This window comes from Etheostoma cragini, chromosome 2 (assembly GCF_013103735.1).
Source record: "Etheostoma cragini isolate CJK2018 chromosome 2, CSU_Ecrag_1.0, whole genome shotgun sequence".
In the NCBI taxonomy this organism is placed as follows: Eukaryota; Metazoa; Chordata; class Actinopteri; order Perciformes; family Percidae; genus Etheostoma; species Etheostoma cragini.
This window is the reverse complement of record NC_048408.1, coordinates 25,159,389-25,179,021: the sequence shown is the minus strand read 5'-3', so window position 1 is coordinate 25,179,021 and position 19,633 is coordinate 25,159,389. Positions and strand designations below refer to the sequence as shown.

Sequence of the window (19,633 nt, the reverse complement as noted above, 5' to 3'; positions counted from 1 at the left end):
GGGGGGGGGGGGGTCAGTGTGCATGAGCCTAGGTGCATTTTACTAATGCACTGTTAAAATAACACTGAAAAGCTGTGTTATTGACTTTAGACCAGGTTTTTGTTGGTCAATGGCGCAATCACTTTCTGCTGCCGCAAGATAGCAATATGCCAAGAATGCACCTGAACACACCTCCCTGTAAGACCAGCACGCCCATGGGAGCAAAGATGGGCGCAGGTGCATTTGCTATTTAAACGACGTGGGCACAGGACGGGAAAACAACTGCTTCGGCCTTAATATAGCAAAGACACTTGCGTCGGAGGCACGACTATAGTTGTTTTCTACCACATTCAGTTTGAAAATCATCTTTTTTAGATATTGTTAACCAATCTGAAAAAAATCTTAAAATCTTGCTTCTCGCTTCAGCTTACCAAAATAGGCTAACGTGTGACCAGCCAGTAGGAATGGCTAGCGCAAAGACAAGGAAACAGTGAAAGTCCCTTTTGTTAAAATGCGGATGAAGCACTACCAGGAATATATCCCACGTCTTTTAGGTGGTGATTGTCGAATGTGTGTTGTGTGCTACCTTTAAGATAAATAATACTGTGTTTATGATGCGTATGTTTTTGGAAGAATTGGTCCTTTTACGGTTTTAAAACAAGCCACACCTTAGCCACAGCCAAGCTTCAAGTCCCTGCTAAATCCTCTCCAAGATATGTTGGCTACTTTAAATAACTACAAGGAAACAAATGTAGAAAATGTAGATTATGTGGAGACAGATTGAGATTAAACAAAACAAAAGTGGAAACCTCAACAATATATCTTGCTGCTCGCCTCAGTTTACCAAAATAGGCTAACGTGTGGAGTTACCTGCTCAAAGGGAAAGTTTGTGTGAAGTGATTGATGAAAGGGGTCTGTAACTGACAGTTTGAGAAGTTTTAATTAGGTTTTCAGGTCAGTTAGAGCAGAATGGATTGTCTGAAGGCATTCCTTAAAAGACGACAGACAGAACAGAACAGAACAGAACAGAACTGACCAATTATTTTTTCAAGGTCCTAGTAGCTTACAGCTATCACACACAGCATACACATACATCATAACAGAATGTTAAAATAACAACCAAACAAATCCACATGGATAATATGGCTATGAATGCATACATACACTACCGGTCAAAAGTTTGGGGTCACTCACAAATTTCCATTGGACTCCATTATAGACAGAATCCCAGCTGAGATCAGTTGCCTTGTTTTTTTTAACCAGGGCAGCAGTTTCCAGATTACATTATGTGCTTAGATAATTGCAAAAGGGTTGTTTAATGTTTTCTCAGTTAGTTTTTTAAAATAATATCAGATTAGTAAACAAAATGTGCCTTTGGAACATTGGATGAATGGTTGCTGATAAAATGTAGATATTGCATTAAAGATCAGCCACCCACCCAGATCAGCTGGTATCCTGTCTATAATGGAGTGAAATGGAAATTTGTAAGTGACCCCAAACTTTTGACCGGTAGTGTACATACATGGGAAAAGTAACTACATATACATACCGTGGATTGTTTGTGTACGCGAGAATTGTTTTTGAATCAAAAATCAATATTGAATCAAAACGTGAGCCTAAAAATCTAAATTCAATTGTGACATTTTCAGAATCGTACACCCCTAGTGTCTAACACTTGGGTTTATGACCAGATACCTGCAAAACATTCGCATCAGTCTCAGCTGTACTTTGGGTTTAGTCCTAAAGAGCAAATGTAAGCATGCTATCACACTAAAATAAGATGGTGAACGTGGTAAACTACCACTATCTAAACGTATCTAAACGTTGGGAGCATGTTAGCATGCTGACTTTAGCATTGATTTCAGCCACACAGAGCTGGTGGCATGGCAAGGATATAAAATGCACACAATAGACTTTAAAAACAAGAAATTACAGTGCATGAGAGGAAAAAAGCCTTAAAGGCTTATTCAGAATCCTCCCTTTCTACAAAAATAGAAGAAGACAGCAAACACAATTAACTTTAGCGTAAAGTCTCTGTTGAGCCTTTCCAAGTCTGATCAGAGAGCCATATCAATTTGATCAAAGCAAAAACAAGATCCGTCAGTGTGACTAGAATGGTTGGAGCATATGTAACATGTACGTAAGTATAAGACTGAACCGCCTTCACTATGTAAAAAAGCTGATAAATCATAGATGTTGTGATCTGTTCACCAATAGTCCATGACAGTGACATAATGATTGACAGATTTACTTTTTTTCCTCAATTTGTTATGCAAAGGCAGCCACTGAGCTGCAGTTGGGAGCTAAAATATAGAGGCAGGTGTCTTTTTGATTGGATATAGAGAGCATTTAACTGGACAGCTCATGTAAATGGGTGTGTAGTTTGTACTTTGCTTTTTCTTTGTGTGTTTCAACAAAATACTGTTAATCAGGGTCCAGAAACAGTTATTTTATGACTGTAGATGTGATAATGGTTAAATATCCTATACTGCTATACCAGGGTTTCATTTTGAAATATGTTTTCATGTGTCTTTGAGATGCGTCTTTTCAGCATAGGATTATCTTTTGCTTAATGCCAAACTGACTCACAGTCAGTCAGTTAAAGCTTTTGTTTTGTTTCAGAATTTTCAACAATCTCTGCATGTAATAAACTTGACGAAGGACATGTGTCACTTCCTAAAGTTTTTTATTTAGTAAAGCCAATTTGATGCACGTTTGGTTTCCAACCTATAACATGTTGTGCGGTAGCAAAAAAGCTCGCATTTAAAATACAGATGATATGCTGATATTTCAGGTAATTGTTTAATATTTTTTAACCAAAAAACTCCCAAATAGTAAACAAGATAATTATAGTAACTATATGTAATGTAATCTTTATCACTTTGCACTCTTGACACAGTAGGTCTGTGTGCTATAAATTTGACTTATGTTTGAAAGTAAGCTCACTCTTTGTTCTCCACAATCAAAGTCCCTGTCTGATGTAACATCCAACAATAATAGAGCACAGGGCCCCAAAAAGCAACGTGTAGCTGTCCGAGAAGAGTTGGAGACCCGTGACTGACAAATATTGATGCAGTCTTTGATCTGTGTTTGAGAGGAAGAGTGACTGTTGGATGCAGAGGAGAGAAGATTACATGGATGTGTTGGGACTTGAGATGTTGTGTGATTTCAACACAAGTGCCACAGATTCCTAGAAGGAGATAAGCAGCACATTTCGGTCCTTCAGCTAGTTTCTTATTCTCTCTCTCTGTTACTGATATTAAGGATTCCTCTAAGTGTGTGTGTGTGTGTTTGTGTCTGGGTTCTGTATGCATTGATTGTTGTGTCTCTGTGTGTGTATCCGACAGTAGAAGAGACTGTCCAGTGTGTTTCTTTGATGAGAGCCAGCTGAACTGATGGTGATGGCGCAGTGGATATGACACATGCCTTTGGTGTGGGAGATCTGCGTTCAATTTCCCAGTGCGATGCATCAAACAATGTGTCCCTGAGCAAAACCCTTTACCCCTAGTTGCTCCTGAGGCGTGTGGCCTCTGACGTATGTAGCAATTGTATTTGCTAAGTTGGATAAAAATGTCAGCTAACTGGGAGGAAAGAAAACACAAGGTCCCTCCATCCAATTCTGCACTCTTTCTCTGTCTCTTGTTTTCTTCTTCCTCTTTTACATTTGAGAAAAACTAGAGAAAGAGTAAAAAAGTCTGGACTGACAAGCTCCTGGGGCAAATCATCTGTGGGGGATCTGAAAACCGTGTGTACGTGTGTGCGTGCGTGCGTGGCTTGACCAAATAATAATTCTTGTTTCTGCAAAAAGCCTGTTATTGCATTCTTTGCCATTACTGAGATAATGGCGGACTAATCACAAACACACATATATTGGTGCGGCCTCTAGCTCGCCCAGCAAGAGCGTGCGCACATGTACACAGAAAGCACTTCCCCAGTCCTTATTCATACACACACAGAGACACACATCTGGAGCAAATCCATAGTCTTTTTTAATACGGTGCCTGTTAAGTTGTTTGTGTGTCGGTGTATTGTTTGTGTCTGCGAGTCTGCTGTGTATCCTGAAAGGATAAATGTGGAACCTTAAACCTAGATAGATTTCAAATAAAAGACTCCTCCACTTCACTGCTTTACTTTTTTGTCAGGCGTTTGTAACATATCTTTGTAACATTATCACTTGTAACACTTGTATAATCAATCCATCCATCCATTCATCCAATAGTTTTTTTTGTCAATGTCATCATAGAATTCAGTGTTTCTGCTATCAGTTATGTAACTCATTGTAGAGAAAGACAAGTGAGCAGAAAAACATACAGGCTGTAAACAAGCAAACAGAGTAGTCGGATTCTCTAAGCCAGTGTATTTGAAGGCAAAACTTAAAGTGAGCAAACCCAAGATTTCACTATTACTGTAATTAGCTACCACAATTATGGTTGGTCAAAGTTAAAGTTCACCTATCTATCTATCTACAATTTTTAAATGTAGTTTGTCAATGTTATGAGCCTAAATCCATAAATCATGTCCATTGTGTTGCTGTAGTTTAAGAGTTCAGTCTTTTTCTTTGTGTTCAAACTATGGTTGCTCTGCTTACATTTGACATGCTCTGCATGTGTGTGCATGTTGATCATGGTGCCCCTCACACCACAGTCAAGAGCCTCGGGATAACTGCAGCAACTGATGGAGACCAGAACACCCCTTGTGTATGTACAGCCCAGTGTGTGTACAATGTGTGTGTGTGTGTGTGTGTGTGTTTGTGTGTGTGTGCACGCACATACCCACAGTTTTTTTGTGTGTGGATGTTGTCTTGTGCTTGTACATAATATCAAAAATCAACAGCAAAGGGAAGCAGTACCTGATGTGTTTTAAGTGCATATAGAGTAAGAGCACAGAGTTTCCATGTCTCGTCTTGTCCTCTGCTGCATTCAGATGTCAGATCATTTCTTGGTATGTACGACTCAAACCCCTCTTCTTGTACACAATGCAGATGGGTTTCAGGAGCACCTTAAATATAACCATGGCTCTAGCATGTCTGAACACCAGGAGCTACCTTGTAGCCTATTTATGGCTTTAACAAAAGCATGTTAGCATCCAAGCATGCTAAAAATGTTAAATAACAATAGGATTGTAGTTAATAACTGTAACTACAATCCTATTAATGAACAGAGTCACTTTTTAGCAGCATGCACATGGTTTATGGTGCTCAGTTAAAATCTGTTTATAGGAAAAGACTTCTGTTACTGAAAAATAAAATGGTCGGGAGAATTTTGAAGGAATATACTGTATATGAATTCATTCATTGTCTCGTTGAGAGACGTATGTGAAGAATGATATGAATTCCTGTTGGGATATTACTGACAGTTTATTGGACCAATCAAAGAGCAGCAAAACAACACAGAATCCCCATCCGTAACCTTGTCCGTTTACCATAATGACCAAACTAAAAAACGCAAAGAAAAATACAAATCCAAATTAAGAAAGGCAAACCAAAAGACAGGCAATACAGTCACGCTGAAGCTGCAATCTAAGCTCCAAAGCTCATTGTTTAATTGCTTTTTACATTCTGGGACATATTTTAAAAATGATGGTAATTTTGTGCTGCCGTTTATTTGGATGCTATCCCACATGTCTTGGACAATTTTTTTTAATGATAATTATTGTGTAGATTTTATTTGTTATAGGACAGCTGAATACATGAAAGGGGGGAGAGAGGGGGAATTAAAATGCAGCAAAGGGCTACAGGTTGGAGTCAAACCTGCGGTCCCCGCGTTGAGACTTAAACCTTTATAAACAGTATGGGCGCACCCTCTACCAGCTGATCTATCCAGGCGCCAATTGGACATTTAGGACATCTTTTATTAACGGTCAAATTGAACCCCATAGAAGGATTGACAACACATTCATGTCTATATGGTAAATATTAAGCTACAGATGATTAGCTTAGAATAGCATTTTAAAAACAAGATGCATTGAGGAACAGCTGGTCTGCTTCCGTCACTGCGCCTGTACGACTTTCTGTTCACTCAAATGTGTTTTGTGTTGAAGCTTCAGTGAGCAATCGTAGCATTAATCCCTGAAACAAAAAAAAATCTCCGAAATGTTAAAGCCACTGGAAGTTTTAATAGTGCAGTTTTAGCTGTATCAGTAAATAGTGTGATGCCCTGCACATTACAGACAGAATTACAAGCTGAAAAAATGCTGGCAGGCTGGCAGACAACCAGATGGACAAGCAGACGGACAAACAAAAAGATACGGTCAACAAATACATCTGGCACTCAGAGTGAGACATTATGCCAACCTTATTCGTGTGTGTGTGTGTGTGTGTGTGTTAAAAGGTGCAAAGCAGATGTAGGGTTTACGTAAGCCCCAGGAATACGTGTGAAAAGAAGCTACACCAGTATAGGCATGCCCTCCTCTCTTCTACCACCTATTATGTATTTTATTTCCCCCCTTTACCCCATCTCTCCTTTTCCACATTTAATATGTTGCACATTTCTCTCCTGTCTCTCCCCCCCCCCCCCCCCCCAGTTTCATCTTATACATCCCATCTTTTCCTGCTTTAGTCCATCTCATAGATCACTTTGACCACCGTCGACAGTGTTCAAAAGAATGCGTGTGTGCATATGATTCTGCTCAAGCTACATCTCTGGCCACATCTTTGGAAATACTTTCAGAAATTGTAATTGTCTCTTTTGCTTTTTGTGTTTTTGTGTGTGCTCTCGGGCTGAATCATCGTCCCAACACATGCACTCTTTATAGACTTCTTGTATAAGTCTTTGTTGTGTGATGTCTGTTGTCAGTGCCAAGATGGGCGTTATTGTGTGATTATACCAAGCTTCTGCAACAAATATGTGTCCTAGAGAGAGAGAGAGTCAAAGAGCACATGGTCTGACTAATAAAGTACTTCATTAGTTTGTGTACAATATAGCATAATTTGTATCATTGGTAACATCACACCAAACAGTTGCACAGTGCATTTACAAGACGTTATCAGTTTGTTTGTGTATTTACACCAATGCTGAGGACAATCCCTGTTTTTTATGTTCATCAGCTAGTCAGTTACTTAGTCTGCCGTTTGGTGCTGGGTAGGAAATGCATAGTGTGTTAATCAGAGCTTAGTTGTTGAAAATGTCTGTCTGCTTGGCTGGAAAGAGGTTTGTATAACTGGAGTTCTCAAACATAGTTTTAGTCAGCATTTTCAACACTGTTTTCAATCAGCGAGCAAAGTATGTTACCAATAACAAGTGAAGTATTTCAAGAAGGCCCCTAACTTAGAAATAACTTTTGTCTTATCCAACTGTAATAACAAAAATAATATAAAGAAGCAGAGCAACTCACTGCTTGCCAGTGACCTGTGCAGATCACTTTCGGGTCTGACAGGGCAATAAACTCTGTGCAACAGGAGATTGAACCCACTAAACTTCTCAGCCATACTGTTGTTTTTGTCTCTTTGCAGCGGATCCCATTGATGTCCTGAAGATCCTGGAGCTGTCGGAGGACATGGAAGGTGTGTCGTTGGAGTCAGGACTGTGCACCAGCAGACAGGGAGGAGAGGAGACGGACCTCTCCTTTAAGATCGACAAGAAGATTCAACTGAGCGCGCCCACCAATCAACTCTTCCCTGGTAACATAATTATGTGGGGCTAGTTAGATGCAGGAAATAACCGGGTATGTGTATGAATGTTCAATTGGTCTTTGAGAGCCTGCGCCCTAATTTGTGAGTGTGCATTCCCTCTAGATTCACCATTCCCTGTGAATTTCTCAGTGATGACAACAGTCAGAGCTGTGAAAGGCTCACAGGTCTTTCTCCTCTCCCTGTATGACTCGCAGGTATGCATCATGTTGACATCGCTATGTCAGGATGTTGAAACAAATACTTTCGCTTCATGCCGAATGGTTAACTACTCTGCTTTCTGTCACTCAGCATGTTCATTCTTTTGGCTGTGTCAACCATGAATTTTGTTGTATTAAAGGAAACCTCTTCCTTTTAATCAGATGATTCAGCAAATGTATTCACTATACTAACATGCTAGACTGACCTCGAGCAAAAGCCTTAACAACCGTGCACTCTGCAACCATGCACTCTGCAGGACTCCTACTGGGATCACGTTTGCACGTTGTCCTCAAAATGGGAACATATTTGCCAGTTTTGCTAAATGTTTCCAAAAATTGGTTAAACTTAAAATTGAGCTTAATCGTAATTGAAAGTGCACTTTAATATTGCATTAATATGATGTACATTCCATATCCCAATTACTGACATCATAAAAGGGTTTATTGCCAAAGTAAGTTACACTTAGGAGGAATTTGCCTTGGTGGTTGGTGTGAACACAAACATACAAACATAAGGAACATTAATATAAAACATAATATTGCAGTAAATACAGAACCAAATATATTTGGGGTGGGGGGTTAAGAGTGAAATGTAAACGCACATGTAAAGCAGGTCTCCCTTTTACAATTATCCTTTTTTTCCAATAATCCCTCTTTCCTTTTCTCTCAGGGCACGCAGCAGCTGGGTGTGGAGGTCGGCCGTTCTCCTGTCTTCCTTTATGAGAACCATGAGGGTCAGCCACCTCCAGAACTTTACCCCACCTTTAGAAAGATCAACCTGGCTGATGGCAAGTAGGTACTACACACACACACACACACACACACACACACACACACACACACATACACACACACTTTTGTGTTTGCCTTGCAATCAGATTTTGATATAAAACTTCTCAGGAAAGATCATTTGGACAATAAGTGAATTTCTTCTTGTCTCCTTCTTGCCAGGTGGCACAGAGTAGCCTACAGTGTGGAGGGTCAGTCAGTGACCCTCTACCTGGACTGTGTCGAACAGGACACCTTGGAGCTGCTCAGAGGTCAGGACCCCCACGTCAGCACTGAGGGGGTGACTGTGTTTGGAACACGACTGCTGGACGAAGACGTGTTTGAGGTGTGGGCATTTATGTGTGTGTGAATGGAGGTGAAACGGACACGCCTTGTTAATGGACCCCATTTACCCATGCACTTGTACCTAATAGACGGATGTGACCAAAAATCTTTCAAGTGGGTCCTGTATTAAACAAGTAGGCTACAACAAAGATAGGCACCTGTTGTCTAAAATATATCCAAAGGCATGGCTCAAGATTAAAATGATTTTGACAATGTGGATGATTGGATGTCTGCCCGTCTATGGACAAGAAGTTACCTTGTGAGATTGATAATGGTTTTTCAGACACTTTTAGTTACAAGTGAGCCTGTCAGTAGCATAAGAAAATCACTTTTAGTGGAAAAAAATCCAAGCTGCACAATTGCTCTATTAGGTTATTTTGCAGCTCGGTTCATGCTGGCTGGCAATTTTGCTCAATACTTGGGCAATTTCAAAGATTTTTGGTCGAGTCAGACATAAATGCATGGGTCTAGGTTGAAAAAAAACAGTAGTTACCCCTTGTTAAGTGTAAACTCATTTGAATTGGTAAAAAATTCAAAGAATGAGTAACCACATATGAGTAACCACATACCAGTAACAAGAAGTTACTGGTATGTGGTAAGAAAGTGTCTTTGCTGGTTGCTGCCTGTTCAGTTTATCAACCAAATGATGACAAATGATGAAAAATAAGCACAACTGCTTAGCTCTGTACATTGCCCTCTAGGGGCTGTGAGGATGCCCTGCACCTTTACTTTTGCTCCAAACCTTGGAGGGCTTCAACTTTACAAAGCTGCAGATCATTTAAACGTTGTGTTATGTTGTGTTAAATGCTTACAGGTGCTCTATTATATGAATTATTCTCCTAGAGTCTTGCTTAACATCACACAATGCTGCTGATTATTCACAAGAAGCACTGGGGAGGGGACTCCAAATCTGTAGCTGTGAAAAGTCTTTGTAGACTTTTATGAGTTCTGTTTCTGTTGTGTCTTGTGCAGTGTGAGGTCATTTTGGCAGTGTGTCAACAACCTTGACCCTTGTTTTCAGTGCAATGTCAGGTGGTCCATCTGTTTAACTGAAGTCCTCCAGGGCCATGTTTTGCTTGGACTTCCTTCTATGTGTGTGGATGGTTGAAATAGAGTGAGAAAGAGATCTGTCTGTGGACTTGCGCTGGCACCACTTGAGACCGAAGCTCTGGAGACGATTAACCGCAGAGCAACGATAAAAGCAGCCTGCTATGTCACTTTGATCTGACTAAATGAACACATACAGACAGACATGGGAAACAGATGCTTATGACATATCAGTTGTGTAATTAATGACATATTGTACAGTGAGGAGCAGTGACATAATGCACATTCATAATATGGTTTCACTAATGTAGAGTCATAGATTTGCTCATTTGTTTGTGTGTGTTATTGTGACACAGGGAGACATCCAGCAGCTGCTGATCGCTGCTGACCCCAGGGCAGCAGAGACGTACTGTCAGGATTACATCCCAGACTGTGACTCGCCTTTGTCCTACAACAGCATATTAGCTGAGGCCGTGGAGGTAAGCCACCTTCTTACAGCCTATCACAGAAGGCAGAGAGAGAGAAATGAATCACATGTCAGCACGAACGCACAAAAAGCAATGGGACCCCAACAACATTTTTCAGTCTACCTGGTCCATTCCACACATAACACACTGTTGTGAAGCATCTCAGGTTTTCAATGTTGTAAATCCAGGCTGTTGTTTTGAAAGCTTAGGAGCCCCCAAGGTTTCATTTTTAAGAGGAGAAACTATTACAAGTATTTATGGACAGTTTAGAAGGCAGATATGACAAAAAGATGAATGGTCCAATTATTTTAAGTAACATATTCCCACTGGAAAATCCGGGTAACATAAACTAAAAGATCACTTTGGGCTGTGAAGAAACATTTGCTGCAAGTTGCGTTAGCACTCAAATATCTTACCCCTAGTTTCATATTGAGAAGCATCACTCCAGCTGTTTATTTCCTTGCTGTTGGTACCATACTTCCATTTTGAAATAAGGTAATAAATCATAATAAGCTACTAGTGTCTCCTGAGCTCTCACCCTCTTTTTCTTACTTCATTGCTCTCTTTTTCTTTATCCTTCGCTCCTCATATTACAAAACCAAACATGGCTTTGTGTTCCAGGATAGTTTGCCAAGTTCTTTGTGCCAATGTTTCACACTCCTGGGAAAGGTTTCCTCTTCCACTGCTGCTGTTTGATTTATCCTCTTACAACTCAGAACACTCCGGGGTTCCTGTTCTATTGTGTTCAGTTGTTTTATTGAAACACCACCAGATATGCAATCAGCAGGAAGAAGCCAACGGAAAACATTAATAATAATGTCCATAAATTAGACACTCTTGTGTATTCTAATGACATGCTGATGAAGTCGTTTTGCTTCAACAGGCTACCCTGAAGGAGCTAAAATAAAAAGGACTGAATTGTTGCATTGCCATGTATTTCCTAGCTTTTTCATTGTATCTTTCATGTAACAGAGAAGTACACCAGACAGGACCACTAGAGGAATCTTATATCTTAACAGGCATCCTCTATGTCCTTAAACTTATCTAAATCAATTATATTAATGTATTTAAATTCAGAATGAATGTTCTGTGAATGTATAAACAAAATGTTACACATGCCAATATCATGCTTCATCTCTGTTTTGATTTTTTTATGGTCTTCAGGTGGAGAGATTACCCAAGAAACATGTGGTGGAGGAGTTTGAGGAGTTTGACTACAGTGACCTCTATGAAGACATCTCTGTTTCCACGGTGACTGCAGGTCCTAATGTCACTGAGTATGAGGTGAGGCTCTAAACATGAAGTTGGCTTTGTGCCTATGTGTGTTTTTATTTCCTTTTTGTCCCTCATTATTTGTCTTCGTATATATTTCTTGGACAGATCGTAGAGTACGAAGACTACGACAACACAACAGATTACGACCATGTGAACGAGTACGAATACCAGGAAGAATACGATGAGCGCTACGGACAGGCCGAGAGAGAACAGGGGTACTCTCTAAACACACAGGTACAAGCCAAACCATCACACACCAAGGGTTGTGCAGTTGCTCATAAAGGAATCCTGTATAGAGAGTAGAAAACAACCACTCGGCGCCTTGTTCATCTACATTAGTGTTGTTCTTCCATCTCTTCTCATTAGGATATACCAGAGAAAGGACAAAAAGGAGAGCCAAGCGTTTTGGGAGCGGTGAGAAAACACCACACACACACACACATACACACAATATTTTATTGTTTTGTTGGATTTCTGTGTCAATGTGAAGAAGTACTTTTTTTTGATAAAGTATGGAAGGAATTGATTGTTATATCCATTAATGTCATATCAAAAAGTTCCACTCAGTACATATTTTGGTCTTGTTTTTTATTGGGTCTGTTAAATTCTAAAATATTAGCAATGGCCTCAATAATCATAGAAAAAGTTCATTTCTGTGAAATTTCTGCAGGGAACGCAGATTACTGGACCACGCGGGCCACCAGGACCTGAGGTTAGTGAATTTTGTTACATGATATGTAACTTTAAACATGTTTTTTCAATATTAAGGTAAGACATCTGTGTTGCATGTGTGAAAAGATGGACACAAGTGCAACTGCAGTGACTTTTAATATGGAAATGGAAGCTTGCAATTAAATATATAGTAATGAATATAATTCCAACTAACTCAGCTGGCTTTTTGTGTTTTTCATCTCTGTGCAGGGAGAGCCAGGGCCTCCTGGAATCACAGGGCCAGGAGGACCTCGAGGAGACCCCGGGGAGCTGGTGAGGACTGTCCTCTGTTTGCTGTATAAGTCCACCACATTTTGACGTGTCTCCATAACTGTCCTCTGTCTCCTTTCAGGGTCCTCCAGGGCGGCCAGGCCTTAACGGAGCTGATGGAATACCGGGCCCCCCGGGAAACGTCATGCTTATACCGGTAAGATGAAGATACTTTAGTGTTTCCTGAGGCCTTACAGGTTGCAGTTATTTGGTCCTCTTAACGGGGGCCCTGGGCAAATGGGAATGTTTGAATGTCATAAAAGAGAAATGGGATGCCTCAGGATAGATACATCACCTGGCTGCCCTCACTTAAAGGTGAGATGTTGAGTGACGGTGCTTCTTGTTGACGTTAGAAGTATTCTCATCCCGTTCCCTCACTGTCCCTTCTGTGCTTCCGCACACTAACCCTCCAACCCCAACCCCCAAATCATCTTGTTGGTTATTGGCTGGAATGCTGGAACACTGTTTGTGTCTGCTACATGGTGCAGCCAGGTACAGTTTTTTTTTTGTTGTTGTTGGATATAGTAGTTTGGTCCAATTGTCAAATCATTCAGCTGTGGTCAGAAAGCACTTGATTTTTCTAAACTTAAAAGTAAGTTTTAATGGTCCCATTCCATGGAAATGTCAATGTAGGAGGTCAGAAGGAGCAAGGTTACTATCCCTTCTCTGCTTTGGCCTGCCCATGAGAAAGAGAGAGACATCATGGCTTCCAAACGAGCAAAGTAGCAGTTGGCAGCCACCTTGCCACCCCCCCCCCCCCAGGTGTTTATTTGGGTTGACATCTGGTGACTGTGAGGTTCATAACATGTTATTCACATCATTTTTTGTACAAATAATTTTTTGTACATTTAAAGTTCCCTCGTGCCTTTAATTTCACCCTTCTGCACCTTTTTATGCAAAACTTGAATAGCAATGCTACGTGTTGGCCACTGGGTGGTGTACTGAGTTTGACTGAAGAATGAAGCATAGCACATTGTGTGTGTGTGTGTGTGTGTGTGTGTGTGTGTGTGTGTGTGTGTGTGTGTGTGTGTGTGTGTGTGCGTGTGCGCGTGTGCGCGTGCGTGTGCTTGCATGCGCAGTTCCAGTCAGGTGGGGATCCAAAGACAGGCACTGTGGTTTCTGCGCAGGAGGCGCAGGCTCAGGCCATCCTGCAGCAGACCAAGGTATACAACCTTATGACATATTACCGTTACATCACACACAGAGTTGTCACACAACATGTATAACTACTGCTGTGTGTGTGTGTGTGTGTGTGTGTGTGTTGTTGTTGTTGCCGTCTGACTCCTCTCTCCTTTTCTAGCTGGCTATGAAGGGCCCTCCAGGGCCACTCGGCCTCAGGGGAAGACCTGGGCCACTGGTGAGTAAGAAATGCAGCTGCTTGATTTTCTCCTAAATCAGAAGATGAAAAGCTGCAGGTTGCTATGGAATGAACTGCAATTTTTTCCCAAGATTAAGTAAAATAATGCAATGTAGCGTTTGGTCATGCCACACTACTATTTAGTGGGAAAACACAAGACATGTTACTAGATTTTATAAATAAAATACCCACGCAACCTGAACATTTCTGGGAGAAATAATTAAACTGGTGTGCTCCCTTAACACAGTGAAAGCAATCCACAGTTTAGACTGACAACTGCATAACAAGGCAACAAAACGCACGTCGGATATTCTGAATTAGGATATCACCGGTTTTAACATACTAATTTGCAGTGATTAGTTCAGGAACTTACCTCCAAAGTTGGAGGAGTACAGTGGGAACAAAAGCAGAACCCATAACAATAGTTGGATGATTGCAAAGATTTGCAGCGAGACAAGATATAACTTGCTAACTCTTGAAACGAGCAGGTCTGACGCGTTCTGAAACCTGCCAGTTCACACCAATGCCACTAGACTTTGTATCATCTCCATAGCAACGCCTCTTTGTACTTCCGTTCTTACTTCAAACTTTTAGGCTTTTTTGTTGCTGGATATATAATTTCTTTCATCGAAATATGAATGTGGATAGCGTGGATGCTCGCTGCAGTTGCATTTCTAGAGATGAATTAGTGAAAACACGTTTTATTTCTCTGATTCACGGCTTTGTTCTAACGCCACTGGGCGCTCTCTCTCTTCAGTCCCTCTCTATCTCACTTGACCATATAATGTTACCTTGCTTTCGGGCAGTTGTTAGTGCTCTGTCTAAAACTCTACCATTTCAACCAGCTGTTTGTAACATAAGAATAAAATAGATTATGGCTCATTTTATTTCTATAGTTTATAGCTGACTTTACTCCAGACTTTACTGAGTTTGTATTGGCTGTTGAAACAAGTGACATCCCTTATGTTCTAAAACCAACCTCTGCGACTTGAGCAGCTGAGTCGCAGCAAAACCATCAGCTGGCTTGAGTTGAGCTGAGACAGGCCCCTTCAGACCGCTGCAACTCTTCCCTGCGACGTTCTAAAACGATTTTTGTCTCATCGCAAATCTTTGGATAAGTTCCTGTGGTGGAAAATTCCAAAATTAGGTAGATTATTAAAGTACACACACACACAGACAACTGATTGTAAACTTTCTTCACCCCCAGGGTAACCCAGGTCCCTCTGGGCTGAAAGGGAACAATGGAGATATGGGGCCAAAGGTGAGTTAGCAGGTTGTAATGGCAACAAACTCAGCACCTCACTCCTTTACAGAACCAGCTCAATTGCTCTCTTCCCACATTTCTCCCCAGGGTCCTCCAGGGCATGGAGGTATGCCAGGTCAAAACGGACAAGTCGGGAAAAAGGTGAGACTAACAAGACTGCAGCCTTTTCTGATGAAATATTTTCTGTTGACAGGGATGAATCTTGCATGTTTAACTTGTCTGTGTGTGTCTACAAGGGTCGAGCAGGTTCAGATGGGGGCCGTGGTGCCATAGGAGAAGCTGGTGCAAAGGTGAAAAAAAATCGAATGTCACGGTCACACTGTGGACTTGCTGACTGCTCTGTCTCCCTAAAATATGAACTAATATCTCTCTTTTTTCAGGGCGATAGAGGGTTTGATGGCTTACCAGGTCTCCCTGGTAACAAAGGACACAACGTGAGTTATCTGACTGAATGAGTGAAAAGCAGATATTTCACAATACTGGTTGTCGACTTCCATGCTTGTGTGTTCTCAGGGGGAGAGGGGTAAGCCGGGGCCTGTAGGTATTTCTGGAGAGCCAGGTGAAAAGGTGAGAGGTCACTGTGGTTGTGGGTATTCATGTTTATGCACGTTAGTGTTTACATTATGTATTTACATGATATACTTATGTATGTGTTTTTTTATAGGGCTCTCAGGGGCCATCTGGGCCAAGAGGTCAACCAGGTGATGCTGTAAGTGTTTACACACAATCAGAAAACACACATATACACAATCCAATTGTTTAAATCCACTACATTTCGCTTTATGTGACATTGTCTTAGTCTTAAAACACAAATACGTATATATTTAATTATGGCTGGTATTCTACCAAACAGACATAGACCCCCTCCTCATATGTGTATTTAAACATATGAGGACCCTCATTTACATAATGTATTTCCTTGCTTTAACTTAAACAATTGAAAGTCTAACTCATGCCCTGAATTTAAACCTTAAAGGAATAGTTTAACATTTAAGAAAATATGCTTCTTCACTTTCTTGCACAGAGTTAGATGAAAAGACCAATAACACTCTTGTAATTATAACTAAGTTCCTAAATCTTTGAGACTTAATTTTTATTCTATGAAACCCCTAAAGAAGGTAGTATGGATTAAATAAAACAAAAAAGAACTCCCATGTCTCACACACTTACATTTCTGTTTAATGATGCTTTTTGCAGTATTATACACAGATAGATTCCCATGCACTGTACTTGTATATTTACATAAAAGATTCCCTATTTCCTTACCTTAACCATAAAACTAAGTCTTAATCCTTAAACAACCCTATGTTGAAGAAGTGAGGACCAGCCAAAGCAATCAGACTTGTCAAAACTGTTCTCTCTCTTAGATCTACTAGTGAAATCTAATTATACGTAACTGTGATGTGTATTTCAGGGTTCAAGAGGCATGACTGGACCCAGAGGTCGTTCTGGTCCCCCAGGCCAGCCAGTAAGTGGGAAATGTACACTTTTTGTTATGTTTTTTGTACACACACGTACACGCACACATATAACCATTACCGTTTGTAACATTTAAAGGCATAAAATACCAGCAATTATCTTGCTCTCTAGCCTCTAGCCTGTGTTTATCCATACCAGGAAATTTAGGCTCTTCTCATTACCAACATAAATCCAGCCTTAGTGTCACAATCAGACAACACCACATTGTAATGCCTAATCATGATGTTACTTTGGTTCTTCATTTGTTTACATGATGTAAATCTTATCTCATCTGATAAAATGACTGTCTTCCTGCCAAATACCACATCTCCAAGCACCGCAAGCAGTTTCTTTGTAATTTGCATTTGTGGAAACACTGGTTAGCACTTGCAAGAAGCTGGCTTACATCTAAGCACATCGAGGGAGCACATTTATATTTGTATAAAATACATAGTTTTGCTTGGAGTTGGTTAATTAAGCGTTAAAAGCCTCAAGCAAGAAGGTAGTATCGCAAAAAACGTCAGGGTGACTGATCATTTTCAGTTTTATTTAGTTATTGCCCCAACAGACTCATGTAACAAGTCTCTGGGGAAAATATGTTAATGATACAAGGCAATGCACCCTCCTTGTATCTTTTCTTCAGACAGTTAGACAGGAAAATAAAATGGTTTAAGGAATGAAGGGTACAGCCAGAAAATAAGCTCTATACATGGGATTTCATATTTGCAGTAAAGAGTCAATCTGCTTTAAAAAAAAACAACATATATTCTCCTCCAGTGGTACTAATATTATTTTGTAATTTTTTTTTCCTGTGCATTCACTTAACGACGCAGAAGAGATAACTCTTCCTTTCTGTCCTCACAGGGCATTCGAGGAATTGACGGGGTTCAAGGTTCAAAGGGAAACATAGTGAGTATAATATAGATAACAGTAAAGACAGGAGAGCCCAAAAACAAACTACTTCCCATGACATCATTTCCTGTATGTAACAGGGAGCCCTAGGAGACATCGGAGCACCCGGACAGCAAGGCAACCCTGGCATTGTGGTATAAGCAGAGAACAAATACTCACAAAAACACCTCAGTTGCCTAAATTCATACACAGATACAATAATGCTCCATCTCTCTTACAGGGTTTCCCTGGTCCTCAAGGGTTAGTAGGGCTGCCAGGAGAGAAGGTAAGACACTTTTATTAGGATTTTTTACTTGGGGTGAAGGAGTCAAGATTGATTGACTGACTTTGTTTTTACAGGGGCCTCAAGGGAAGAAAGGGATGCAGGGCCTACCTGGAAACGACGGGTCCTCGGTAAGTACACGCGTGTTTGTATTTGTGTGCGTCTGAGCTCTCCTATCGTCACAACACATTTCCTGGTCACTAATCCTAACCTTAACGTCACAACCACATGCCTAACTACATATAGTAACATGCCCTCTTGTCAACAGGGTCACCCTGGAAGAGAAGGTACTCCAGGTGAAAAAGGACTCCCGGTAAGTCTGTAGCATGCATGTAGAGTGTCTGTGTTTGTGTATAATGCATGCAAGTTGTATTGCTGTTGTGTTGCTGTTGTCAAAGTTAACGAGAAGTATTAAAGAAAAAAGTTATAACATGTTACTGTTTGTGGATTTTCCACCCGCCATTGTCACTTTTTACCAGGCCCTTTTTGACACACAAAGGTTAAAAACAGGAATTGATGTGTCTCTAAGAGTCTACTCGTGGTCATTGCGCTGTCATCACACGCTGTAGTAGAGGGGCCAAGCGGGGACACAATGATACAGTTTGATAAAGGACTTATTGGAATTTAACTTATCATTGCACTTTCAATAATGTAGTTGTCCTCAATGTTGGTCTTCCTGTACATCTCATCTGCGTTTTTTCCTGCATCCACCGTTTGTTTATGTGTGTGTGCGCGTCAGTCGGGGGGGGGGGGGGGGGGGGGGGGGGGGCTGCTGCAGCGAGCCGACAGGATTGAAACAACAGCAACTTTCAGTGACTTTAAGTGATAAAAACGTTACAGAGAACATTAATGTTAAAATGTTTACAGGTAGGCAGGATGTCTTTTGCTGTACTCACGTCTCGTCTTCATATCAGAAACAAGGAAATAAATTGACTCGTTCTCACTCCCGCTTGGTCAATGGCTGCACGTGGGACTGCTGGGATTGCCATGAGTAATGAAAATGCCCCGGCTGTCAATCAGTGTCTTCCTGTGATGCGAGCCTCTGATTGGTCCGGGCCCGTAAGCATCTGCGTACCCTCCTTACTGAAAGTTAAGCGTCTAAATCACTCAATTCTCATTGGCAGTTAGATTGACAGTGTTACCCGCCAAAAGCAAAATTCACCCACATTTGGCGGGTGGGCAGGCGTTAATATCATGCCCTGATCTTATTTAACGGACAGATATCAGAGCTGTGTCAATCCTCTCATCTAACTCGTAGCAAGAAAACTATTTATGTAATGGTATTTACCAAAAATGTCAAACTGTTCCTTTTGTGTGTGTGTGTGTGTGTCTGTGTGTGTCTGTGTGCGTGTGTGTGCGTGTGTGTGCGTGTGTGTGCGTGTTTGTGCGTGTTTGTGGGTGTTTGCGTGTCTGTGTGTGTGTGTGTGTGTGTGTGTGTGTTCATTTGTAGGGTCCTTCAGGAGTGCAGGGGCCTGTTGGATACCCTGGACAACGAGGAGTCAAGGTAGGAAATGCAAATAAAATATTAAATATATATACAACCAAAAGATTTTGCAAGTATTGGTTTTCGCTGCCAACAGTCAGGTTTAATGGAAAGCATGGTAGCAAATTGATATGCTTGCCACCTGGTGAAGATGTCATCAACAGCCTGTGAATAATAATTTTGCTGTTTTTCTTCCTGTTTGTTTATT

At 40.9% G+C, this 19,633-nt stretch overlaps 1 protein-coding gene across 2 annotated transcripts in view; it reads left to right on the top strand.

The window, feature by feature from the left end:
* The window catches only part of LOC117957242 (collagen alpha-1(XI) chain-like), a 45,355-nt gene that overhangs the window by 6,904 nt on the left and 18,818 nt on the right, over positions 1-19,633 (top strand). For both annotated transcript variants that reach the window (XM_034892858.1, XM_034892852.1), the window contains exons 2-27: positions 7,430-7,597; positions 7,712-7,803; positions 8,477-8,598; positions 8,758-8,920; positions 10,323-10,445; positions 11,598-11,717; positions 11,814-11,942; positions 12,075-12,122; positions 12,379-12,420; positions 12,630-12,692; positions 12,772-12,846; positions 13,769-13,852; positions 13,990-14,046; positions 15,254-15,307; positions 15,398-15,451; positions 15,547-15,600; positions 15,691-15,744; positions 15,824-15,877; positions 15,975-16,019; positions 16,725-16,778; positions 17,633-17,677; positions 17,761-17,814; positions 17,901-17,945; positions 18,020-18,073; positions 18,211-18,255; positions 19,393-19,446. In XM_034892858.1, coding sequence (XP_034748749.1) covers positions 7,474-7,597; positions 7,712-7,803; positions 8,477-8,598; positions 8,758-8,920; positions 10,323-10,445; positions 11,598-11,717; positions 11,814-11,942; positions 12,075-12,122; positions 12,379-12,420; positions 12,630-12,692; positions 12,772-12,846; positions 13,769-13,852; positions 13,990-14,046; positions 15,254-15,307; positions 15,398-15,451; positions 15,547-15,600; positions 15,691-15,744; positions 15,824-15,877; positions 15,975-16,019; positions 16,725-16,778; positions 17,633-17,677; positions 17,761-17,814; positions 17,901-17,945; positions 18,020-18,073; positions 18,211-18,255; positions 19,393-19,446 — 1,908 coding nt within the window. In that variant the 5' untranslated portion in view covers positions 7,430-7,473. The remainder of the gene's footprint in view (positions 1-7,429; positions 7,598-7,711; positions 7,804-8,476; positions 8,599-8,757; positions 8,921-10,322; positions 10,446-11,597; positions 11,718-11,813; positions 11,943-12,074; positions 12,123-12,378; positions 12,421-12,629; positions 12,693-12,771; positions 12,847-13,768; positions 13,853-13,989; positions 14,047-15,253; positions 15,308-15,397; positions 15,452-15,546; positions 15,601-15,690; positions 15,745-15,823; positions 15,878-15,974; positions 16,020-16,724; positions 16,779-17,632; positions 17,678-17,760; positions 17,815-17,900; positions 17,946-18,019; positions 18,074-18,210; positions 18,256-19,392; positions 19,447-19,633) is intronic.